The following is a 26,705-nucleotide window of genomic DNA, read 5'->3' as shown; positions in this document are numbered from 1 at the left end:
GTAGAAGCAAATGGAAAAAGAAATAAACAAGCAGAGTACAAATCATAAAACTTATCCGAGTGATAAAGCCAGCACAAAAAGGACAAACTGGTAGAGTGAAGGTGCAATGGGTATAAACACACAAGACAATGAGAAACAAGTGGATAACATTAAGATGAGGCAGGAAAAATGAACAGGAAGAAAGCTTTAATAAAACAAGAGACATCTGTCTACATTATTATAACTTGCAAAGTAACCTTAAGATTTTGTAGCTCCAATCATTTTTGATACATTTACATCCTGTAAGCTGTTTTCTCTATAAAATAAAAACATCTCATTTGTGTAAGAGTGTCCAGTTTGATTTATGTGGTATACCACTAACAGGGAAAGTGCTGCAACAGAGAACCCCTTAAATATTTCAGAGAAAGAAATTGAGCATAAACACTGAAATAGGAAACAGAAGAACAAGAGGAGCATTTTCTTTCATTTAGTTTGAGTGTTGAGAGCCAGTAGTTGATTGGACTCTGTGAATTTGTGTGACAGCCTCCTGAACAGTTTGTTTGTCTGTATTTCATGGAGCAGCTACATCCAGAATGATGGAAACGGTGGCATTAAGCTGCTCCAGAGGCTTTAAAAGGACTTTGATTGCATGCTATAACTACCACCTACTGCATGTTGTCAAATTAGTACTGTGGAGACACGCTGGAGATGGGAACTTTCACTCCAAACACAATCATTCCGATCCAACTACAACAACCTGCTGAATAGGGAAACTTCCTTTTTTTTTGTGAGTTCTCACGAAAAAAAGAAACGCTTTGTTATTGCGACCAAGCTAAAGCTTTTCCGCACTAAATGAGAGCCCTCTGGTTAAAACTGTGATCTCAGTTTGTAATTGAGAAAAGAAAATTCCACCCTCTGCACGCAGTGAAGCAGATGGGAGAGTGACAACATGTGTTTTTGTGTTCAGTCTTATTTTCTTTTGTGGGATGGATGTTTTAGAAAAAAAAACTCCTGCTGAGCTACAGTACCTGCTGCGTAGGAGAGAGGGAATCACAGGACTCTTTAATAAAAGATGGTAATTACCATCCTCTAGTAAAATAACAAGAAAGATCAATCCACAAGTCTCCAGATTGGTTACGCAAGGAGGCTGCTAATTCATTACAATATGACATTTTAGCTTCATGATTACTGTTGTTCTAGGTTCTTAATGTGGAAAAAGCGCATACCTATATCTACCTGCTTTTATACCATCTAGCATGTTTACTTTATTAAAACATAAGCTTCCATAACCTTTTCTAGACTTTTCCTGCAATCAGAACTTATTTTTTTATCTCTGCATGGTGCCTAAAGACCGTGTCGCAACAGTGGCTCTCCCCTTCTATAGCACACAGCAGCTGACGGCAGATAATTGGTTTCTAAGGAGAAAAGTCACATTAAAGTACTGTAATTTTTAAAAAAAGGTGTAGAATATGATGCGTGCACTTTCTGAAGACACAATCCCACTTTGATGTTTGAGCGTGCCGACTTTGTCAGGGAATCATCTGAAATTGATGAATACAGAACCTCAGTGTGAGAGCTCAGCCCTTTATTGGAGAATGGCGGTCTTTTATTTAAAGGTCTGATGGCTCAGTGATAGTCAGTGTTTACATGCATATCTGAGCTGATCTAAAGTAATAAACTGGGAGCGTTTATCCTAGTTTACATGTACGTTAGAAAACCGCTCTCAAATGAAATGTGTTCCACTCTGCTACAGTAGGTGGCGGCATGCTGCCTTTCTTGTCAGCATTCTTCTGGTTAGCTTATAGCAACACAGTAAAGCAGACGAAGTTAAAACAGGACAATGGCTGAAGGAATGGACAACAACAACTCTTCAGAACAGCTCATTTGGTACGATTTTAATCAGAAGACCGCTTCTGTGGTCACTTCTAGGAGTTACTGGTTTCAGCTCAACTTAGCCGTTTACATGTAGGTGAAGTTGGGTTCCTACCACATTATTGGGGTGTTTAAAGACTAGTTTATGCATTTATTACATCGAGGCTGGATTACTGTAATTAATTACTCTCAGGAAGTCCACATAATGTTGTTAAAAGTCTTCAACTTGTCCAAAATGCTGCAGCTAGATTTCTGATGAGAATTATGAAGAGAGATCACATCTCTCATATCTTAGCTTCCCTACACTGGCTGCCTGTTAAATTCAGAATAGAATTTAAGATCCTCCTTCTCACATATAAAGCTCTTAATAATCAAGCTCCATAATACATCAGTGACCTGATTGTTCCATACGTTCCTAACTGAGCACTTCGCTCTCAGATTGCAGGTTTACTGATGGTTCCCAGAATATCTAAAACAAGGATGGGAGGCAGATCTTTTAGCTATCAGGCTCCTCTCTTGTGGAACCAACTCCCAGCTTTAGTCCATGAGGCAGACACCTTGTCTACTTTTAAGACTAGGCTTAAAACATTTTTATTTGATATAGCCTATGGTTAAAATCTGATGTTAGCTTGGATCTGGACAAGTGGGGGAGTAGAGGGAGGTGGAGTGTACAGTCGGTAAAGGCGGCTCTCCCTTGCCATGCCTCCAACATGCCTCCATCTAAAAGGTATCCAGAGTTGTCTCTGAAGTTATGCTGACTATAGGCTTAGACAGCTGGAGGACACACTGACCACTTTCCACATTCTACTACATTCTTCTACAATCTACTCTTTAACTGTGTTATTTCCTGCTATTTCAGCTGTTAACTTTATTTTTTCTCTAAGTGTTTTTCTCCCCAGAAGAAACTACAATGATATTCTGCTGAGCTGTGGCGGCCTCATGGAGGGGGCCATCGTCTTGATTCCAGAAAACACAGGGCTCTAGTCAGTGACTTGATGCAATTTGCTGGGTTCCTTTTATTATGTGAAGTGCCTTGAGACAACTCTTGTCGTGATTTGGCTCTATATAAATAAACTTGAACTGAATTGAATTAAGCATGATTTAGAAACAGTTCGCCTTTACCAAGACTAACGCTTTTACGTGTATTAAAAAACAAGATGTCTGTCTATTTAGGGCAATAGTTTGGTTTCTGATGCACATGTAAACGCACTGACTTGTGTGTGTGTTTCCATGTAGACACCAAAAACATGTCTATTAGTGCTCAAATGCATATGTGCAACAAGAAGAAAGACCAACTCGCTCACTGACTCGCTGACAAGTGATGCCGTCTTGACAAGCAAATATCCTTCCACTTACAGAAAAGGGACATATAGATGAAACTAGAATTTCACACTCCACCTTCTATTGAGCTGAATTAGGCTTCATCACAGCTGAGTAAGTATGATGAGAAAGGACAGCGAGAGGCTTTCTTGTAATCGTGCGTGTCAGGAGAGATTTCTCTCAGGCAGAAAATATGGAATTAAGAAGAGGAGTGAAGTGTGGATAAATGAGGAAGGCTGGGTTTGATGGATTCCAGAGGGGAACGACTGACCATTAACTGATGAAGAAGTACCTGTGTTGTGTCTTGCTGTATGTTGGAGAAAAGAAATGGAGGACATTTCAGGTCTCTTGAAGTCAAATGAGAGACATAAGGTGTGATGGAGTATAATGAAGGCAACTGAAATGAGATGATTTAGACTGAAAGACACAGAGGACACAGCTCCTGGGGGATGATGGCAGCTGCCAGAGTGGCAAAACTTACAGGAACGTGGATATTTTGAGTCCAGACAAGCTGAACTTGTTGGACATCAGAGATGTTAAAAGGAAAGTTTGACAAAGAGTTTTTGCACAATGAAGGGGGATGCTTGTATGTGTGAAGCCTAATTTATTTTGGTTGTTCTCATCACACCTTATGTGTGCTTGACTTCAGCCAAGTGCTAAGCAGCCAGGATACAAGTCATGTCCTCCAAATCTGAGGCTATGATTCTCAACTGGAAAAATCTAAGTTAGGAGTGAATATCTGGCTCGAGTAAAGGAGTTAAGGTATGATGGTGTGTTGTTGGAGAAGGAGGTAGAAATGGGATGACAGATCATAGCTTTATCAGGGCATTGCTCAGTCAGATTAAGTGGAGAAGAAGCCAAAGTTCATCAACCCTCACCAAGGATGACGAGGTTTAGCTCAGAGGTAGGCAACTTCCGTCCTCGAGAGCTGCAGTCCAGCATGTTTTAGCTGTTTCCCTGCTTCAATACAGCTGGTTTTATTCAGCAGATGATTAACAAGCTTCTAAAGACATCAATGAGCTGTTGAGGAGGTGATTCAACTGTGCTGGAGCAGGGAAACAACCAAAACATGCTGGGTAGTGGCTCTCGAGGACTGAAATTGCCTGCACCAGGTTTAGATCAAGAACCCTGGATACAAGTGATTGCCTGAAATAAGTTTCCTCCATAAGCTGCTTAAACTCAGGATTGTTGATAAGGTTAAATTAATATTTAAGAGACTCACTGCATGCAAAGCGAGATATTTCAAGCCTTTATTGTTCTACATGTGATAATGGCTTACAGTTTGTGAAAACCCCAAATTAAAAATCTCAGACAATGAGCCTAAAATATTGAACCTTTTCACACTATTGTCAAAGTTTCTAACTCTAATCAACTAATTAATCCAAAACACCTGCATAGGGTTTCTGAGCCTTTAGATGGTCTCTCAGTCTTAAGCCTGCCACGCATGAGAGCAATTTGCTGAGCAGATGGCATCAAAGGGCTGTTTGCTCAGCAGATATCTCAGTGTGTGCCTAATTTTCACTGAGTTTTCTGCCTCACGAGATGCTGAGGTGAAAATTAAACCACTTTGATAGTTTTCGCCTCACCGGGGTAGAGATGCTGCTCATCTGCATCAAAAGCCTCCAGGTTGACTTCCCAAAGAGGTTTGTGGGTATTATCCACTAGGAGGAAACCCCGGGCCAGACCCAGAACTCACTGGAGAGATGGATGAATGTGAAACATACACATTCTATATGAACCCATCGTTTTTGTACAATGGACACAAGAACCACCAAGACAGTACAGAGAGAGGGCTTTTAGAGAAAGAGCTCAAACTACAACAAAATGTGTTTCTGCTGAAAAATGCTGTTTCAAAAGCAGAAAAATCTGTGTATCAAGTTGAATTCCCAACAACCAATAAGTGCAAATGAACAGTTGGTGAATTGAAAACAATTTAAACAAAGTCTTGATCTCAGGTGTCTAGCTTTACATTAATGTGTGTATTTTTATCCTAAATGTGGACTTTTTTCCCCTTTAAACGTGATGGAAAAACTCCTGTGGAGACATGGTGTTTTTCTTTTCTTTCCACCCACATAAAAAAGCATAAATTGTGTCTATAAATCAATAGATTCCATTTCTGTGCTGGAGAACATGTTTTTGCTGTGACACATTGTTAGAAAATTCAGGCTTTTATGTCAGTGTTTCACCAGGATGTAAGAGTCGATTTTGTGATCACATAATATGAGACCAGATGATGCCTTTGACGCCAGTTCTGTTTATTTCCATTCACTATTCTCTTGTTTTTCACAAAAAAATTTTGGAAGGGATAACTAAAAAACTGAATGTTGTAGATTTTTTCTGTACCACATTTTGGCTTTTCAACAAGGGAAAAAGACGTCAGTGACCTCTAAGAACTTTCCAGGAATTGGATGTTCAGATAAGAGGCAGATGTTGCTGAGGGAGTCGTCATGGGAGTTTGTTTAGTTCAGATTATGAGTTTTCTAGACTTGGAGAGAATTTAAAACTGTCCCCTGAGGCATTCTGTGGGGAGTCTTATGAGTTTGAGATCACATTTAAAGGCCATTTGATCCTTGTACAACCAAAACAAGAGCTGCGTTCTCAAATGTATATTTACTAGAAGTGGAAACACTCGATTTAATAGACATTTGAGACACGTTTTACTATATTTGCTTTAGTTCTTATTTAAAGGACCACACATGTTCTTTTTTTACATTTTTGTATCCACAATAAGGGATTCTGCACACATTCCTCCCACATTTTGTTAATAATAATAATAATAATAATAATAATAATAATAATAATAATAATAATAATAATAGCCTTTATTGTCATTGTACAGGATACAACGAAACTGGAGTGCCACTCCCTTGGTGCGCAATACAATAATACTTCTAAATATAAAAGGTCCCCTAAAACAAAACAATAGTAAGTACAATATATACTGAATAGCACAATATATACAGAATAGCAGCTACAATATCATGTAAAAAATGGCATTAGAATAGCAGCATAATAGTTGCTGGTGACCTTGACAGTCGCTAAGCAGTTTTAATTGTTTTATGCTTATTTACTATAGAGATCGCCCTGGGAAAGAAGATATCCCTGAATTTGTTTGACCTGGTTTTATGTGACCTGTACCGTCGACCTGATGGTAATAGTTGAAAGACTTGATTGCTGGGGTGAGACTGGATAAGAATCCAGTTATAAAATGTTAAACTCTTTATTGTTCCTCATATTTACTAAATGTTGTTTTTAACTCAGAAACTTAATATGGTCATAGTCAGCTCAGACACAACTCATTATTACAAAAAATAAACGTGTAGTTTTATCTCTATGGGAAGCTTCTGTAACAAATGCGCTATTTCAAATTGTGAGCATCTTAAGGTTCTAAATGAATTCCATTATTTTGAGGCTACCGGCGGTAATTTGCCCACAAAGAAAAGAAGAAGCACATAAAGTGCAGCACCTTACTGATGTGCACCAACATAATTTGCATTTGGCATTCTCCCGAGAGGAACCTCAGCCGTAACCGAGACACAGAGATGCTTATACCTGCCTTTTCTTCAGCTTTTGACTTTCAGTGTGTGCTCATTAGTCTGACTGCTGCAAACGCATTTTTTAAAGAAAAATACAAGATGCAAATGTACAGCTGGATTGGCTTGTAACTGAAATGTAAAAGAGGGAAAGTTTTTGTTGTAGCATCGTAGATAAATGTCAGCTGCAGCTTTTGACAAACCATCACAACTTCTGTCAAAAATATGTAATTATGATAAATCAACACAGTAGCTTCTGCAGCGTAACACTAATGTCTTCACAAATCAAAACTCCTTCATCATACTTAATCTGCTTATCGCACCAAAGGGGTCCACGCTGACCCACTTACATTCCCACATGGTAATTTTTCATTTTCAAACCTACAGCCTGAGGTTTATCATATCAGATTTTTAAGAAATGTCAAACCCTCCGTGTTCCTGGGCTGCTTAGTGGTCTGGTTCTGTGTTAAATTACTTGACATGTTCACCAGGATCAGAAGCCCTAATGGATCCTGTGCGGCCCCTGTGTGTTATGCAAATGAAGGTGTTTTAATGAAGGTTTCATAAATAATTCAGGAGTGATATTTTGCTGCAGACACACTGCAGGAGCAGACGCACAGGAAAAGAATGATTTTAGAAAATATTAACTGCTGTTGGATGTTTTTTTAACTCTCTGATAACCAGAATTGTTCATCACTTTCTCATTAGCAAACACCTGCAAACTGAAATAACGCATTTAATTGGCTTGTAAATCACCGGAGGTGCACTCATTCTGTCTGCTCAGAGTCTCTCAGACCTCTGCCAACCATTTGACACTGAATAATATACAAAAATAAAAAAAAAAGGCATTATATGGTTTCAAGCTGAGTTTGTCTTTCCAAGACGTTGTTTGCACAACACTTGGTTGGAGAAACAAAAGAGAGCCGGTTTTTGTGGATCAACTGAATTATTATGAGAAATGCTTTGATGCACTAAGTGAGCAGGTGGAGTGTTAAGAAAAACATTTTTTTTTTTTCCATTTAGCTGTGCAAGTTAAGCGTGTAATTTTCACATGATGCACAGTTTCAGCAAACATTTATGTACGGGTGGTGGTTTGTGCCAAGATGTTGTTGTGACAGTCAAGCAAGGAAGGTGTGAATTATTTTTCACCCACGCAACACTTAAAAGTCTCTTATCTGATTCCTCAGCAGAAGTCAAGATGAAATCTTTTACAGGATCAAACTCGGGATGTGTTGACCTTAAAAGGGACCCGCACGGTATTCTCTAATGAAACACACATCTGAGTAGTTTCAACCGTTATTCATCAAGCTGAAAGCATCATCGTTGCCCAAAACTAAATCCGATGCAAGCTTGGTTTTTCATCACCTGCACCTGCTGCTTCTAACTTCCAGGTACAGAAACACCGTGCAGATCCAAACACGCGTCCGCTTTATCATCAGCAGATGTCTCCACAAAAAGCCCGGCTCTGTTCAGTGGCATAGCCATGCTGACTCAGTAACCATATTACCGATGCATGTCTCATTAGTTCCTGCCATGGCTGAGTGTCCCTGCTTCCTCCTGTTCAAACACACACGCTCACAAAAATAAATAAATAAATAACACACACATGCACACAGACATCCACTCAATTGCTGGCTGGCATTTGAGAGTGTCTGGGCTTGCATCTAAAGCAGTTTACTGGGAAAATAATAGCCCTCTAAAAGGATTCTCTGTATGCAGAATCATCCAATTCCATTTGAACTCTGGTGAGATAAATTAAATTTCAGCAGAAGGGGAGCCATGTTGGGATGAAAAGGGAAAAGAAGTGAGCAGAAACAAGAGAGAAACACATAAACTGGTTAGTGTTTTTTTTTTTTCAGGAGCCGCTGTGAGGGAGATAGCTTTTATTCAAGACATTTTCCATTTGGATGTTTTCTTTTTTGTAAGATAGACTCAATAGAAGCTACAGGTTGGGAAGTTTTAATTAGAAAATGCATTTTCGGCTGTTCCCATAACAGGAACCTGCAAGAGTGTCCAGATTTAAAGCGTCACTCCTGAGTATTCTTTCCAGATCTGGTTTCTCTAATGAAAAGCCATCAAAAGCAAGTGAAAAATAAATCATTTTCACTGGGTGAAAAGGTGAAAAAAAAAAACAATTATTATTGGCAGCGTAAATATGTTTCTGCCCGAAAATGTCTTGTTTTCTTACCTGGTTAGATGCTCGCGCAAAGAAAGTTTGTGTTTCAGTCTCAAAACCTGCAAAGCCTTAGCTAACATTGATTTCACTTGTACAGATTCCTCTGCTGTAATTTAGTTTAATGCTGTTACTTTAAAAAAAAAAGATCACACACAAGAGGAGATGGTTTTCCTTAAGAGTATCACCATTGACCTCTCTGTGAACCCACGAATATTCAATATTGATGAGATTTTCATGGCCATCCTGTTACCGCCGTTAACACACTCTGAGAATAAACTCTGAACCTTCCTCGTGTTTTTTGCAACGAGCCTTGTCCTTGTAGACTCAGTCGCTTTAAAAATTCATACAACTCTGACTGGAGCATGCAGCGTGTGTGAGCACCTTATCGATTTCCTCCCACGAGGCAATTTCCCCAGCACTTGGCCTGAATATCAGCTCCGATCAAATCGAATGGGAGGAATTGATCGACTTTAAGCTCAGGTTAGCATTGCAGTGGGTGCATCCTAACACAGCTTCAACCTGAGCACAAGACATGCAGCAAGCCTGCTTTACTTGATGGGATTCAGGTTTGGTTAACGTCCAGGTGATTGTTTCAAATCATGACCGTTAGGACTTCTGGGTCATCTGTGCATCCTCGAAACGACTTCAGTGCAAAATAAAAAGCTGCTTGTGCGACACTAGAGGTGGCCCTGACTAAAGGAATCATTTGCTGTTGTTTAGGGGATTTAACGTTGCACAGAGAAAGCAATTTTAAAACGGATGAGAGCGTAATCCCTGACAATACAGGGATTATCTCTTTAAATGACCTTTATCTTGCCATGAGGCATTGAGTGTTTCCCAGCTCCTTTCATCCAGGCTCTAGTTTGATGACAACAAGAATATTTATTCATAATTAACAAGTTATACAACTGCATGAAAAATGTAAAACCAAGGTGAAAATGCATTTTTATGAGTTGAGAATCAGTTTTGTAGCTTTAAGTTTATCCCAGTTCATGGTGCACGATTTTCCTGCTTGTTTTCTTTGTTAGCTTCAGCTCCCTGGTGTTTACTTAGCTCAGATCAAGTCAGGTGAACTAGTTTTCTTGATGTGGGGAAGGGATCATGTTTTATTTTTGACCAACGAAGCATAAACACTCAGATTTGTCTGGTTGCCATGTTAACTTCTGTTTCTTCAAAGGTACAAAATTCCCTCCTCCGACAATTCGATAAGAAAAACAAATACAGCTCTGGTTCAAATAATTGGAGACTTGGATCTCGTATGAAAAAAGATCAACTACAAAATATTTCATTATATTTCCTCCCTTTATATTTGGTTTGGTTTGGAATGAAGGTTTTATCATTCTTGTTGATCATTGTGTCTTTTTGACTGTCTGGAGATCAGATCCAATGATTTATGAGTGCAGCTGATTTAAATGTAAAGTACTCCCCACCCTTAATTGTAATATGAATCATTTGCAGCTTTAAATTATATTGCCAATGTGGCTGTGAAGTGTCTGTCATTATTTAAAAGCACTAAATAATGTTACTTCATTGGCATTTCTTTTATTAATTTAGGACTAGGGATGCACCGATACAATACTGGTCTCGGTATCGGTGCTGATACTGAGACCAGTATTGGTACCTGTAAATGTTAACCGATAACAATGCAGTTGCTTGAAAGTGGATTCACTGTGATTTGTCATTTTTGTTCCCCTAATATTTTAGTTTTATGATAATTTCTATTAATATATTTTATTTTTTATCAGTCTCAGTCTTTTCCTCTTCCAGAGAAGAAAATAAAACCTGTATTTCAATTGATTGCATTATTTTGTGTGTGTGTGTGTGTGTCTGTGTGTGTGCGTGTGTGGTAGAAGGACCGGTAACGGTAATCGTATCGGCGAGTACTCAGTTCCAAGTATCGGTATTGTATCGGTTTGGAAAAAAGTGGTATCATTGCATCCCTATTTAGGGCAAATAATAATGTGTAACATTTCATTCAAAAACTTTTTCTTTACCTCCTCCGATTGTCAAGCTCTGCAGACGCCTGTGTGTGAAAAGAGCAAAACAAATATGCTCGACTGGATTTGGTGAAATAAATAAAAATGATCAATATTTGAATGGAATGTTTAACCTTTTTTTTACACAAAAATTGTAATATGTTTTAGAAATTGCATAACCAATTTCCCCCTACATCAGCTGCGGGTTTTGAGCCTAACTAGATATTTTTTGTATAAGTGAACAGAAAGCATTAATAGAGAAGAATTATTAAAATACCTGAGGATAAACGGCAGTGCCTCAGTCATGCTGTAATCCTGGAATGTAAAGGTTGATAAATTAAAAAGGCCCAAAACTTTAAAGGAGGGTGATAGATTGGCTGCATTTTCACTTCAGAGCTGGTGGGACCATGAGGCAAATGCTCAGTTCATCAATTAGCTTTGACGAGTTCTACGAATAGTCAATTTAAGAAAATCCTAAGAGAGAGGAGCTTCAAAACACTTTTGACTTTATTCCTCTTGTTGCAAACAGACTCACAGCTGAAGTCTTATCAACAAACCAGAGATCAGATAGAAAAAGTTAAACATGGGTTTATTTCTGAGTTCACATTGTTCTTTTCATAGGTTAGATCCTGTTTCTTTAAAAAAAAGCCAAGTTTAAAAAAGAGATCTGCTGTGTTGATATAAAAGGAAGACAGTTCATAATAAAAAGTTATCAGTATAAACATACATTTTCAAATGTACAGGAAACATCTCAAACAGGTGAACAAATATTACTCATCTCTGACACGTTATTGGTCTTGCAGGTTTATCTTTTGTGAATGACTGAACAAACAAATATGGATTACCTGGATTTTTCATATGTAAAAGCAGAATTGTGTTAATATTTTTAATCTTTCATGTTTTTAAAAGTAATTTGATCATTATTGTTAGCATAAAGTCACTGTACAAGGCTTTTGATTGCGGCTGACAAGTATAAAATTTCAATAATAAATCATCAAACCTAAGTTTTTAGATCATTTGTTTACAGTATGTACAAAAAAATCATGTTTTTTTACACTACTATGAAAAATCTTTCCCCCCCTTTCTGTCAACTGTAAAAGCTTGCTAATACCTGAGTGTCTTTCTTATTCTACCATATTTATACTAGGTTTAATATCATGGCAGCGGAAATTCAAATGCATTGTTGGAAGATTTGAAGAAGGCTGTTTCAGCAGGAGCTTTATGCCGTGACAGTACTGAGTCCGTTGGGTTCGTTAATAGAGCCCTTGTACTTGGGTCCAGAATATTCACCAATAAATGAGCCATCCTCATTGAACTCTTCCTCTCCATCTGTGTAGTCAACCAAGCTGTCTCTGCTGATGCTGTCCTCCCCGTCTCCGAAATGCAAGCTCACTCTCTTCAGCGGCTTTTCATCGTAGTCACTATCACCGATTTAAAAAACAGAAGAGTGGTCAGTGATGAAAAAACATGCTACAGCAAGTAGAATTTTAAAGAAATTCATCTAAAACACACACACACACACATTTCTTGAAACAGCAGCAATTGTACACTGTGTCTCATTCATGGGTGATTAAAACCTTTGCTGCATCGTTCCACAAACAAATAGCTTTGGTTGTGCTTTTATATGCTACATCACTACAGGCAGAAGGCACAGGCGACTGCACAGCAGGAAAGGGAGCACACAGGAGGCGAGAAGGGCTTTCCACAATCACTTCACTAATTGCTAATTGCCAAGGCTCCAGGACAAAAGGCAATTTCAAATCTCTTTAGAGTCAGCGATGGAAATTGCCAGAGTGCAGTGAGAAAGATGTCGAGTGTTGGGGGTTTTATGTATTGGGTAGGGGCGAGTTGGTGAGGAAAGCTAGTATTGGGGGAGGGATCCATATGCGATCCCAGACAAACAGCCTGTCATTCCTTGTATTCCCAGGGGCTTGCACGTGAGCCGAGGAGATTAGATGCCAATTTAATGTTGGGCGAGTGGCCAAGTTGCAGGTGTCTCACTATGAGATGAGGGGTCACCTCAGAGCGCTATTTTATTCCCACTTTGGCCTTGTTATAAAATTCTTTTGAACCCTCCATTTGAAAACATAAAAATAAACCATCTCTTCTTTCTTCGTCTCATATTCACAACACAAAGCATGGACAAAGACTCAGGTGGCTCATACAAGATAGCACCACTCCAGGCGTATTACAGTTGACACTTGTGTTAAAATTGAGCACAATATTGTGAGAGGGATTTAGCCGTGGTGAAAAGAAAATCTTACAAACTGGGTCTCCTTCATGTGGACTTTTAATAACAAACCTTATCTGTCCTACTTTGTAAAGCCATTTATGATGCAAGCCACATAAGGTCCACATTTCACTCCCTTCTTTCCCCTCATCTTTTTCTTATCGAGCCTACTTTCTCTGACGACTCTAGAGCACTGAAGATAAGTGGCTGTTATCTAAGAGCAGTGAAATGCCACTGCTGCCGCCGCCCGCCCGCCCACAGCGACTTTGAATACGGTGACAAAACGGGGCTGAGAGCCGTTGAGCCCCAGCTCATCCAAGGCCTTGTTTGGTATCAAACCCCAATCGGAATGCAAAACTGTTCCCTTAGTTTTCCAATCAGGTAGAAGGGAGGAGATACGGGCACATTAACTGGATGGAAACGAATCATATTTGTCTTGCCACTGACCCGTGTTGACTTGGTTTGGATGCAGCACAGAAACTTTAGGTGTAGGCAGGTTTTTGTTCCTTCCACTTTGTTGTTCATGTTGAATTCATTATATTTGTCATCAACGTTTTACCAATTTGCACATTACAATTAGAAGATGGGGGCATAAATGTGGGGGGAAATGCATAAAATACAACAATTAAAGCGGCAAAGGAAAATAAAATTGCATCACGGTTTCAGCTAACAGCATATGACACCAGCTGTTCTCATAATGGACAGAGGGGTAAAGCTGTAGATGGCTGTCTGCGAACAGAAATCACCAGAAACATAATTACAACTTGTCAGCTCCCCAGACACATGGCAGACCAGTGGGTGGTCTATTGCCTTTAGAGATTCAAAGGGCATAAGAGAGCCCTGAATCTAGCTCTGAAGCCAGCAAAACAACATCATAGTAAGGTTAAGGGCACTCTGGGGGTGACAATGCAGCAAACAGCCTCATGAAACCAACCATGAGAAGCATTCTAAACATTTAGCTGGAGTCCAAAAACTAGAAAATGCTCACAGACCAATTCCAATGCTTCCCCAGCGTGGTGGGCTCATAACTGCTCTTGTTACGAGAGCCAAACGTTTACTTCCCCCATTTATTTATTTATTTATTTATTTATTTATTTATTTATTTATTTATTATTTCTACAAGTGAAAGAAACGTTTTAAGGGATGAACTTAGTTTGAAGAAACAAAGACCATTTCTTTGTTGTTTATTATATATAGATTTTAGGAAAACTCGCAAATTATTTGTAAATATCTGTGTAATATTAAAATCACAGCCGTAGAGTCCAAGCCCCAAATAAAGACCATGACTTTTTAATCACACTAAACATTTAGTTTTGAACATATCTGTTTTCTTTGCAAGTTTTCCCATTGGTGATTATTTTTCTGCATCAGCCAGTATTAGTGGGACGGATTCAACCCTTCATGAAATGGAACCAAGGACCAGAAACGTTGCAAAATTGCCCGAAGGCTGCACTCTGATCACCCTTCCATCTATAAAATAGCTTGCATGGGATCCTTGCTGCTGTTAATTTAAGATGACCATGAAGCAGTTTAGAACAAACCCTGTTGTGACTCGCTGTTACAATTACTGTGCTGACGTTAATTTCCTCAAACCAAAGTTGTTCAGCAAACTTTCCATCAGCTGGAACTATATTCACCAAAATGTCAGAACTGGCCCTTTAACAGACTGCAGTTTTATCCACACTAAACACGTTTCGTCATCTGACTGAAAACCATGAAATATGCTCATTGTGAGGCAAATCGAGATACATGTGTTTATAGTTTATTCCTACAATTTCCTGTATAACAGAACTGGAGTGTTGGTAAGAGCCACAGAAATGAACCTGGCGGCAGTCACACAATTGTGAGTAATCGTGTTCTGAACAATGTGATAACAAGCAGAATCAAAGTAGACAAGGTTATTTTGGGGGTTTCTGGTCTAACAATAATACTATTGCTACACTAGTGTTGCAGTGCTGTCAAACAAAACAGGATGCAGCTGATTTGCAGCAGCAAACCACTGCAATTCATCAGCTATTTCAAATGAAAGCAGTTGTCTGTTTGCTCAAAGCTTTGGTGATTTTAACCCATTTTCTATGCAGGGTTTATTGAATGCAAAATTCTAAAATTATATAATCTATAGTGGAAGCTTCCCATCATTGTTTGCAAAATATACACCTGATTCAATATGTGAGTACAGTTTTAGGGTAAATCCTTTCTTTTTTTCTGGTTCTGTGATGGTTGAAGTGATAGTGGGACAATTGGATGAATGCAGAGCTTGAAAGTATACATTTAAATTACATTTCTGGGCAACATTTTTCAAACATTTTAAAAGTTATACAGAATTAATCACTAGTGTGAATCCATTTTTAAAAATTGGAGAATATAAAAAAAGCTTTCAGATTCAGGTTATGTGACTAAAAGTCAACAGAGAAATGACTCATCATTGGAATCATTTTATGAAATTGTATTATCTCTGTCTTCTCCAAAGTACTAGTAGATCTAATTACAGGCATATTCACAGAATCATAATTATCTATAATAACAGGGTGGGGGTGACTTTTTGGGAGCATCATTTAATGCACTGGTGGATGCTGCGCACCTAATATGAATGGTAAAAGGTCATTTTTTTAAATTTAACTATTGATGCTTTTCTACGGTTTACCATGGAAACAAACCAGTAGTGAAGAAAATAAAGACCCTTTCCCACTGACCAAAAAACTAACATCTGGCTCATCAACTACTCAAGGTTATTAGTCAGCTCCAATTAGCATTCGCAGGTGCACACGGCAATTTCTACTGACTGTGCTCTGGCTTACTTTTTCAACACAGACAACACATTCTCACACCCAAGGCGTCAAAATATGATGCGTGTGACCAAGTGTCATTATATGACGATTCGGGATGCCCCAGCGCGTCAGGAGACGATGATCAGGGGCACACTGGGTCACGCGGCTCCGCTGGCGTCACTGCTTGACGCGCGCGGTCACACGGACATTATTCGACTATTTAACCTTCCCCTCACCCCAATCCTAACCTTAAGGCCCATAAACTGTGACCTTAAGGTTAGGATTGGGGTGAGGGGAAGGTTAAGTAGTTCACAAGTAGTTGTAATGTCCGTCCCACCACCGGCGTCGGATACCGGCGCTCTGGGACGCTGCGTCAGCTGTTTGTCCCTGATCGTCGTCTCCTGACGCGCTGGGGTGTCCCGAATCGTGACATATTGACACTTGGTCACATGCGTCATATTTTGACGCCTTGGGTGTGAGAATGTGTTGTCACAGAATGAAATTGTAAAGTGCCTTGAAGGGGGTGGGCGTTTAGAACCCTAGAAAGCACCATATCAAATGCAGCAACAACAAGAGACTGCATTTAGCCATTTGTTTTGATGTTGGTAATACATTTGAAAGAGCGAAACAAACACTAAAATGTGTACTGCTGAGTTGGACTGTGGGCAGTTTGCTTGGTCTGAATAATAACAGATGTTGGATTGCAAATTATAACCATTTCAAATAATTTTATCAGGAAATGTAAGAGAACAAAAATGTGTTTTGCAATATTATCAAGTATGTAAACAATACAGTTTATGCAACAGCCCCCCAGTTTAACGCATCCTGACTCTTTAGCCAGCTGAGTCACTTCCAGGTCATAGTAATGTCGGTGGCATTTTCACGGGATTGCTGCAGGGCTTGCAGCAGATAACTGTCAAAAAGATAATCCAGGCCAAATATAAGACACCAAAACCAAATAAAGACAAAGATTCCACATGGTATGTATCCAACTAAATTCAAAAGTATGAAGGTGGGTTAACAAACCTCTGCTTTGGGTTGCAAAATCATGTTTGAAAGAGTTTTTTTGTTTGTTTCTAAAATAACTACCTAATAAAGTAGTGCTGCTTGCTCACAATGCTAGTAAAGAGTAAGCATGTATCAACCTGAAATAACCTGTGGCATTAAAAAAAGTACCTTAAAAGGTTAGGTGTTCTTCTGTATTTAGGTTAAAGAACATTTAATAGTTAGAAATATTTGGCAATACTTGGTAAATAGGTGGGATCTTCAAACTTTTAACAGAGGTCCATCTCCTGAGGTTTTTGGTCCATTTTAACCAACGTTTTCACGACAGCTACAGAAACTTGTAGACTTTTTGACAGAAACGAACACATTTCTGAAAGTTAGTCAGTTATCTAACACACAACTGTAAACACCATCTCAAACACTACATTAATTAAAGGTTGAATATGGAACACGAACACCATACCGACATCTAGTGTGTGGAGGTTGTAGGTGCAACAACAGAACATGGTTTCCAGCCGTCGGGAGGCCAGGTTTGCTGCAGGTACGCTTGCTGAGCAGACTGTTTACCATATTTGGCAACCCATAGTGGTGCCCTCTATTGACTGGTTGATGCCCGTTAAAATAAATATTTAATTAATTTTAATTAAAATATTACTTTTACAAAAAAATACTTACTTACTTCTGCACACCTCTAAATGCCCCGTGGAGGTATTATTTTTTTAAATGTAGCTTTTTATTACATTGTTCCATATTCAACATTTAAGCATGCCAAATACACACTATCAAACACGTACTGACACAAAAAGGTAGTTGTGACTAATTCACTCTAAAAAGCAGAAACATGCATACCACCAGAATCTCACCACAAAGTAAAGGCACTTAATTTGAGTTCAAAGGGAACAAAGCTTAAACTGAGTTCTACTCACTACTTTTTAGCACACCGTGTGATTACCTAGCTCAGTAAATGATGGGAACACTGGCTTCCCGGGTGATCCTGGGAAGGGTTATGAATGCTTGGTTTGCTTTTAGAATGGGAAGGAAAAAATTACTGTGATTTGTGACCAATTTGTTTCTCATTCAAAAACATCTTTTCCTAAGTGACTGTTAAAGCCCACAACTACTGCTTGAACATGATTTATGCAGGGTTAACAAGTGATTTCACTACCACGTGTCTGCACAGAGAAATCAGCTCACCCATAGTCAAGCAACTCGTCGTGGATTCCTTGTGATTCTACGTCAGGGTAGAGATCCTCCTTCTCTTTCACTGCAAGAAGGGGAGAAAAGATGGCTCAGGGTCATTTTTTTCAAGAACAGCACTTTGTGTGGAAAAGTAGATGCAGTTTGATTGCATGCATCTAAAATCCTAAATAAGATTACTGTAACTGATAATACATTTAAAGCCACTTATATTTGACAAATTCATACAATAACACAATTTACTCAACACCTTTCCATAAATGCCTTCATTTGTGACCAAAAATAAGATTTGAAAATAAAAATAGCACAATTGTTAAATTTGACTTCTTAAGCACTTCTTTCAGCATTTTCCATGAATATCCTCTCTTCTGCATACGTGTGCTAAGTGCTGTCTACTCCTTGTGCAAATATGCTTTAAAAATACCAGCTGCTTTAGAAAGAGACAAAGGAGGAGATTGGCAAAAAGAACTGGATGGGCAAGGGGGAATCCAAAAGTAAAGCTGATGAAATATTCAGCACTTCATGTCAAAAGCTACTGCAGGCATGAAGAATAGCAGCTATAGTGGGAAGACGCAGCAGAACACACAATAAAGGGAGACTTTGCAGGTACAAACCTTTATGAGAGAGTACCTGGCTGTGATGCTGCACAGCGGAAAAGCACAAGAGAAGAGCCAGGAGGGTTTGTAAAGGTGAGGGGTGGGAAGGAACAATGCTGGATCATTCTTTCTTGTCTGGCTGGACAAGAAATGGAATGACTTGAGCCAAGTAGAACTAACAGAACCATACAAACTACAATGCTAGATATAGAGCTGGAGTACAGCTGCAGGTGTCACAGGCAAGATGAAGGGATGGGACCAGAGACATGGTTAGGATGTGTGAACATTACAGGCTTTAACCATGCCTAGGAATTTAATAATTCTTATGATTCATTTTTAATCTTGGTGTGCAAAAGTTAAAAGCCAGTGCTGATGTATTGGTCCCCTCTAAGAGCCAGACTTTACTCATCAAAAATCATTTTCATTCTTCAGACTTTCTAAAGTCCTTTTTCTGTTTTTCTCTGGTTTATTTTTCTCTATTTTTGTCATATCTGATCCTTTTCATAGAATCATTTTTGTTGTTTTTAAAACTCTGACCTCTGACCTACCCAGAAACAGAAAGGCATCTAAACTCAGGAGACGACGCAGCATAGAGGTGACACATAACACATCTTACACAAAGACATCATTTATTTTACTTTCTTCTTTTGTCTTTTACTTATAAACTTTTTCTGTTTTCAAAAGAACTGCACTCTGTTATGATTCAGTACAATCACTAAAAAGAAATCAAGCAGCCAAAATCCAAAGAAAATCAATAATAGAACTTCAGAAAGTCCGGATAACTATTGGTCCAGACTGTTTTGACCTTTAAATGTTTGAAAAACGAATCAATGAAAATTATTTATCTTTTCAGTTCTTTCTTCTTTTATTGATTTGCAGCCATAATATCAATTTTCTTTTTTTTGCTTTGAATTCATGTTTCTCTAAAATGTTGAGCAGGGGCCTCATTTATCAAGCTTGCTTACGCACAAAACGGGGTCGGAAAACTGCGTAAGCAACTTTCCACGCAAACTTTGGGATTTATGAAAGAAAACTTAGTGGAAAAATGTGTGCAACTTTAAGTTGATTAAGGACCTGGCTTACGCACATGTTGGACATGGAGAGCACCTGCAGTGCTGCTGCTGAGAAGGATAAAATTAGGAAATCCTGCAGCATTATCACTTGTACTGCTTAGTTTTCACACAGAATAAGACCCCTCCAAACGCACGCGCACGCACACACATGCGCGCGCACACTCACACATGTGCGTGCGCGCGCACACAGCCTGAAGCACAGAATACGGAATGCAGAATATCAGCAGGGGGACAAATGAGACAGAATGTCATGCGTCTGTGACAGTGTGTGTCCAGTCACTGTGACCCGATTGATCATGCGCCCTGGATACTTGGACAAGGGAGATCTCCGTTTGGGTGACTGGTTAGCGCATGTGACTTTCACCTGGGAGTTTGGGGATTGAATCCTGATTGGACCATTTCTTTATATCCGCCACAGATCTCTCTGAAGAATTCACAACACTGACGGCTTCAGCAGCACTGTGCCACTCTGTGGATTTTCTCTTATTTGTTTTGCAAAAGCACGTCCTTTCATTTCTCCACTTCACCCACAAGTACCTCAATTCCTGCTTCTGTGAAATAGCGCCTCCTTGATCTACGGTCGTGATCGAAGTGCTGCAACAAGCCAGCTTATGTATATGCATGAGATCCACAAGGCATTGACTATTTATGGCAGGAAGTGGGCGTGGTGAGGGCGGGATGTGACTAAAATGCAGCTGAGAAACATACTCGTTAGTCTCCGATTTATGAAGCGGAGATTGCGTGCAGCTGTGCGTACTCCATGTTTGATAGATCACAAACCTGCTTGGCGTAAGTACATTTTTTTTGCTGAGCTTAAGTACGGTTTTAGTAAGGATTCTACGCAATGTTTGATAAATGAGACTCCAGAACATTAAAGAAATAAAACATTACAGTTGGCTCATTTCAAGGAAAACTAATTTGGTTTAAAGTTTTACATGGTGCTCATAATTACTATTTTATATTGGGCAAATACAGTATAACAAGCTGCATAAAGACCCTCCTCTTTACCAACCTGAACGTGAAACAGCTTCTCTTATAAAGCTGCCGTGCAAAATAAACATCTTCACCTCCCATTGCCTGAACTGCAGCTCTCTACCCTAAGAAAAAAATTCTAATATCTGCGGCACCTTGAGGCAAACATGCTTTGACAGCAATTAACCTGTCCGATCTGAGCATGCAGTTGCGCTTGTCGCAGTGTGTAAAATACACAGGGCCAGGCAACGACTCTCCATTCTGGTGGGTGTTATGAAGCAGGTGCTCTTTTCATGATACAAAAACAAATTTAAATCTGAAACTGCTTTTTATTTATTTATTTATTTATTTTTTACAAATTTCATATGTTCTTAGAGGGTAAATGCATGATTTGAACTGATATGCATTGTACATTTTCTTGTGTCTTGATATCTGAAGCTATACAGAAAATATCCGGGTCTAAAAAACCATGGATGCCCAAGCCTAACCATGCCAATGGTTGGGGTGACCTACATGCATAAAACGCTAATACTCAGGTTTTGGGTCAGATGGTGAAACAATCATTCTATTTTTTTAAAGACCTTATAGATTTCCCTACAACAAATTACATCTAGCATATTTTATCAAGCTGCAAAGGAAACTAAGCCCTCGTCAAAGCTAACTGACCTTTTTCCATGGGGACCATGTCTTGATGCCGGGATGGCGGCGTACCTGCATACTTGCCACCTTTGTTTTTCAGCACAAAGCATGCCATGATCGCAACAAGGGTGAGCAAGGCCACAGCACACAAGGTCCCGATCAACCAGCTCTGAGTCGTAATGGCGCCCTTCTGATAATCTGAAGACAAAAACAGACAAATACTTCAACACATGACATTCTTTTTGGAGAGCAAGCTTGTACTCTCTAAATCCTTTTGCCCCAATTTGATTGAATGGACGATTAACAAGTTACATCAGAACTTGGCGATAGGCTGAATAGGTAATTTAGTCATGGAATCAGTTGTGTTGAAACAGGAAAACAACTAAAACATGCAGCACAATGGCTGTTGAGGACCAGGATTGGTCATGATTATAACTATAAGAGCATAGAGCAAATAAGGTGGGGTTCATTTGTTTAATCAATACATTTACAATGGTCTCGGATAGGAATGAATGTCTTGCAAGCCGTACTCGGAGGAAAAAAAATGCCCAGAGACACTTGGATCAGCACAGACCAGTATGTTACTGCAGAGAGTGGCAAAACACAGCAGGATAAAGAGTCTTATTTCCTGATATTTGGACATCTCGCCTCGGATTGGATAACAGCAATGGGACTCTAGTGCTGAGTTGCAACGCAAATATTTTCTCTCCACAAACAACAAAAACTTAGTTTTTCGGTGGGGTGGTGTTGCTAATGTTAACAGTTAGCTTCTAACAATGATAAATAACTCGTGCTTGTATAGCTCCTTTTAGAATCAGAGGGCTCCAAAGCGCTTTACACTACAGTGTATAGTTCATCCATTCACACACTGATGGTGATGAGCTACAATGTAGCCACATCTGTCCTGGGGCAAACTGACAGAGGTGTTGTCTGCCGATTCCTGAATGCTGAATCAACAGCCTTCCCCGTCACAAGCCAAGATGGGTGAGTCCATGAATGTTGACAATGTGACGTAAATCTGCCCGGCTTTTCCAATCCTAGAATGTCACCGTCGATTTTCTATCTTAAGCTAATGCAGGAGATAGGTGTAGGAGACTATTTTCATGTTGGGCCTGGAAAAAAAAAACTCAGTGTGACAACTTATGCAGATTATAATCAGAAATAATAATCAAAAATGTTTTTTCAGAGTTCCACACTTTAAATAAACACATATCATTTCGTTTTTTTTCTCTTACCGCTCAGATAAAGCATGCTTTCTCTTCCGAGAAGATATTAGGAACAAACATTCTCATTCAGCACAGTCACAAAATCAATGTAGTGAGAGAACTTTGACCTTTAGGCACTAATCTATACTGACAGGGACTCTCTCTCACCTCACCTTTGACTCTGGTCTGGATAACATCTTCAAAAATGCTAGCATTAGCAAGTAGCTTCTTGTCCATGAGGCGCACAGTGTACACCGTCCCGGGTTTTAGCCCATCAATAATGTGGAATTTTTGGGAAGTGTTTACCGCCTCTGAAAAGTGCCAGTTACCATCACCTGAACAGCCAAGGAGTGCACAGAAAGCAAACATGTTAGCTTTAAAAATGGAAAAGAAGGTTGGGGTGAGTGGTTGTCAGGAAAACAAAAAATGTTTCTTAAGCTATGAAATATTTTTCCGCACTATGACTAACTTTAAGCATGTCCTAATAACCAAAGAAATGATGAAAGCAGTCACGAAACTTGCATATGCTAGTTGTTAATATACTTATGTGTGATGCCTCCTAAAACTCCTATCAATGTTTCGCAAGGCGGGGACAGGAAAAGTAGCTTACGGTTATTCATATAAGCCACATAAAGCTGGAAGTCCTCCTGCTCCTCTCTGGTAGTCCAGCTGATTTTGGCAAAGGTGTCACTCACGTGAGAGCTTATATTCAACAGAGCTGGAACTGATAAGGAGAGAGGGAAAAGGAGGAGGAAAAGGGAAACCATGGAACAGGGAAAACGAGAAAGAAGACAGAAAAAGAGGATTAGCAGGAGCAAACAGGAACCCCCGTAGCCAGAGAACAGTGAAGCTTGCAGAAAACCTTTTCAAGAAGACCGTTCAAAAGCCAAATCTGGGGCCCAGACCTATTTGAGAGGAGCTGGATTTGGGGCTCAGGAAGAGTGAATGTATAGACCTTTGGAAGGTTTGACATCTAGTCTTCATTTTGCATTAAACAAGGCTGATATTGCCCAGCAGCCCCCCACCAAGGGTAGACATGAGAACAGATTCAAATGACTCCACATCTCGGACACTATTGTGACTGGAAAGTTCACAGATACCACGATGAGATCACTGGCTGGGGGTGCGTGGGAGTGAGCAAGGATATATCTAAAGGAAAATGAGAACAATTGCATGTGATAGAGATGGGATCAGATGGGGAGCAGTTGAGATCTGCAATGAAAGAAACGCCTCAGATGTGAAAATTCTGTCCCAATGCTGTCAGCAGTAATACATGGTAAGGTGCAACCAGCGAGCATCGTGGGTTACATAAAGTCAGGGACGTGAGAGCAAGTGGGGGGATTGTGTTAATGGTGTTTGCAGCACTGGTAAAGCTAAACTGAAGAAACCTAGACTGGGAATTTTTAGTTACAAATCCCCATGCAAACAGTCGATTTTTCTTTAGCAAGATTTTGCTTCTTTCATACTGGAGGACAAATTTTTGCAGAGGCTACACCAACTGCACACCTACAACCTTGTCTATCTCGAGCACCATCACTTCAGCACGGACTGGCCGCATCATCGGCTGCAGGCGGTGATACATACTGTTTAGAACAGGGACCACACCTGGAGACTGGGACAAATCTTCAGAGGAAAGCAAAGATAATGGAACACAGTGGAAGATTACAGATATGTGGAAAGTCAGCTCCAAGGTTTATAGACCATGTAGGCACCAACCCACATTTAGAGAGAGACGGTAAATCCTCACAAACACCAGCGTGCACTAATAAATTACTTCATGAGCAATATTTTCTTCCCAGTGATGCTTTAAATTTGGAGGGCGGTAGGAAGGCGCACTGTTCGAGGGCAGGATGATGAAAACACATTTGTTCTCTCTTTTGTAAACCACATATTGTGCTTTTTTTCTAACTAGGTCTTTACACCACCATAAATCTCACATTATTATTTTCAGTGGGAAATAGATCTGGAGCTAGCTGCAGTAGCACTTCTAGACCATATTTTATAGACTTTTTTTTTATTAAGACTAAGAAAATGCGTAACTCGTGATAGATGTGATGTGATTTTTTAGATTATGTGTCTGGTCAGAGCTAACCTCTGTTTCTCCAAACTGAGGCTATTCAAAGAGCTGTTTACTGCATAAGACATGGACTGTTCATAAAGCTTCCACAGAAACCATCTTTAAAGCTCTAATTAGCTCATTTATTTCCCTTTTTTACTTGCAATGGTCTCCAATAGGGCTGCAGCAAACGATTTTTTGGATCATCGATGAATCGGATGGGGTCTCGACTCGATTAATCGATTAAATGAATAAAATGGGAAAATTTAAATCAAATCAAATCAAACTTTATTTATGAAGCGCTTTTAATACAAAAATATTACTAAAAGTGCTTTACAGATTAAAGACTCCACATATCCCGCAAATGTCATTAACTAAATTGCTTGATTAAAAACTGCTAGGGAAACATTTTTTCTCTCCTTCGTTTACTTAGTTTAACAACAAAATATTATTAGAAAATAGTTCAATAGCATGCAAAAGAACATGCTATCATCTAAATATATCCATAATTAAACTATGATCAGACAAATCGTATGTATTTCATTAACATGTTCAGTAGTCGCTACTGGAAAGGCTAATGACATTTAATTTCTACTGCAAAAAATGTTATGGTGACACATGCATACATACACACACACACACACACACACACACACACACACACACACACACACACACATATATATATACACACATATATATCTACACACACACACATATATATATATATATATATATATATATATATATATATATATATATATATATATATATATATACCGTAAATCCTCTAATACAGGCCGGTATTCAATTAAAGGCCGGGTCTCCAATTGTGGCCGGTGTCAGAGTTAGTTTAGGTAAATAATGGCCGGTCTCTTATTGTGGCCGGGTGGAACGTAGTAACAAGCAAGTATGAGCGTCCCGGTGGCAGGGTTATAGTCCCCAAATCAACCAGCAGGAGGCAGTAAACGTTCACGCAGACCTTTATTAAGCTTTTTCTTCAACGCTTTGTAACGCTACAGACACGATCCTCTATCACGCTCCTACCACACAGAGTCACGGTGTCAGTTAACCATGCTAATTCAACCCGCTCCACAGAACACACATCACCTTCCCTGTGGCTTACATAACACTCACACAACACGCAAATCAGCACATAGGAACTAGCAGAATGATAGGAAACACATATGACACAATACCCAGAATGCACCTGGCTTACAACCCCAGCCAGGTCATTACACTATCAAGTTCAAAGAGAACGTGCTGATTATGCTGCAGAACACTCTGGAGAGCAGCAGTAGGGGGTGTATGAACTAGTCAACTTCACTATAGTGACTTTTTATGCCTGTCGTCGACTAGTCGCTGTCACGTGATAATGACCGGCAAGATGCAGCCCTCGGAAAAGACAGCAGCCTGCTGTCAGCAGGTGACAAGCTCCTGCGCTCAGGGGGTGGGGGTGGGGGGGGGGGCAACGCGCTGTGCCAGACCGTAGGCACTGACACGCGATCGTTCATGTCGGTTCATTTCCTTTAATGTTTTCTGTCTTTTATTTGCGCCTGATGTGTATCGCTGCTGTGGAGCGGGGCGCATCAACTTGTCCCTGATGCGGCCGGCAAGCAGGGAGCGCTCCGCTGTTTTCGCGGTCGGTAGATCTGCCTCCTGAGCACGGCCACAGTAACAATCAGGTGTCGCCACCTCAAAAACTAATTTAACACGCGATCGTTCATGTCAGTTCATTTCCTTTAATGTTTTCTGTCTTTTATTTGCGCCTGATGCGTTTGCTGCATGCTGTGGAGCGGGGCGCTGCGCGCATCACCTTGTCCTCCGACGCACTGATCACTGATACGGCCGACAAACAGCGAGCACTCCGCTGTTTTTGCGGTCGGTAGATCTTTTAGAACTGCAGTTCAAAGGTAACTCATGAGGTGAATATATATGAACCCAGGTAGCAGTTTTTCTTTAGGATTGAGAGGAGATGCAGGAAGATAATAAACAGGCAGGACAGAAAAATAGTCAAAATAAAAACAAGTTAGTTTTTGTACCTGCTGTTGCAACAAACAGACACCATTGAAGGTCATCAGAAGTGAGGAACAGAAAATGAAATAATT

The 26,705-nt window shown here is 39.7% G+C and overlaps 1 protein-coding gene across 13 annotated transcripts in view; it reads right to left on the bottom strand.

The window, feature by feature from the left end:
* Positions 1-11,428: 11,428 nt before the first annotated feature.
* Positions 11,429-26,705, bottom strand: part of chl1a (cell adhesion molecule L1-like a) — a 76,136-nt gene continuing 60,859 nt past the window's right edge. For 4 of the 13 annotated variants that reach the window (XM_070545150.1, XM_054745820.2, XM_054745819.2 and 1 more), the window contains 5 exons: positions 23,152-23,265; positions 22,715-22,876; positions 21,364-21,534; positions 18,054-18,123; positions 11,429-12,277 (listed from right to left, as the gene is read on the bottom strand). In XM_070545150.1, the coding sequence (XP_070401251.1) occupies positions 12,076-12,277; positions 18,054-18,123; positions 21,364-21,534; positions 22,715-22,876; positions 23,152-23,265 (719 nt within the window). In that variant the 3' untranslated portion in view covers positions 11,429-12,075. Of the gene's footprint in view, positions 12,278-17,811; positions 17,882-18,053; positions 18,124-21,363; positions 21,535-22,714; positions 22,877-23,151; positions 23,266-26,705 lie in introns of all 13 variants that reach the window. The other 9 variants (XM_054745821.2, XM_054745827.2, XM_054745825.2 and 6 more) reach the window with 7 other exon arrangements.

Source organism: Nothobranchius furzeri, chromosome 15 (genome assembly GCF_043380555.1).
Source record: "Nothobranchius furzeri strain GRZ-AD chromosome 15, NfurGRZ-RIMD1, whole genome shotgun sequence".
NCBI lineage: Eukaryota > Metazoa > Chordata > Actinopteri > Cyprinodontiformes > Nothobranchiidae > Nothobranchius > Nothobranchius furzeri.
The sequence above is the reverse complement of the archived record's forward strand: the minus strand, read 5'-3'. Positions and strand labels throughout refer to the sequence as shown.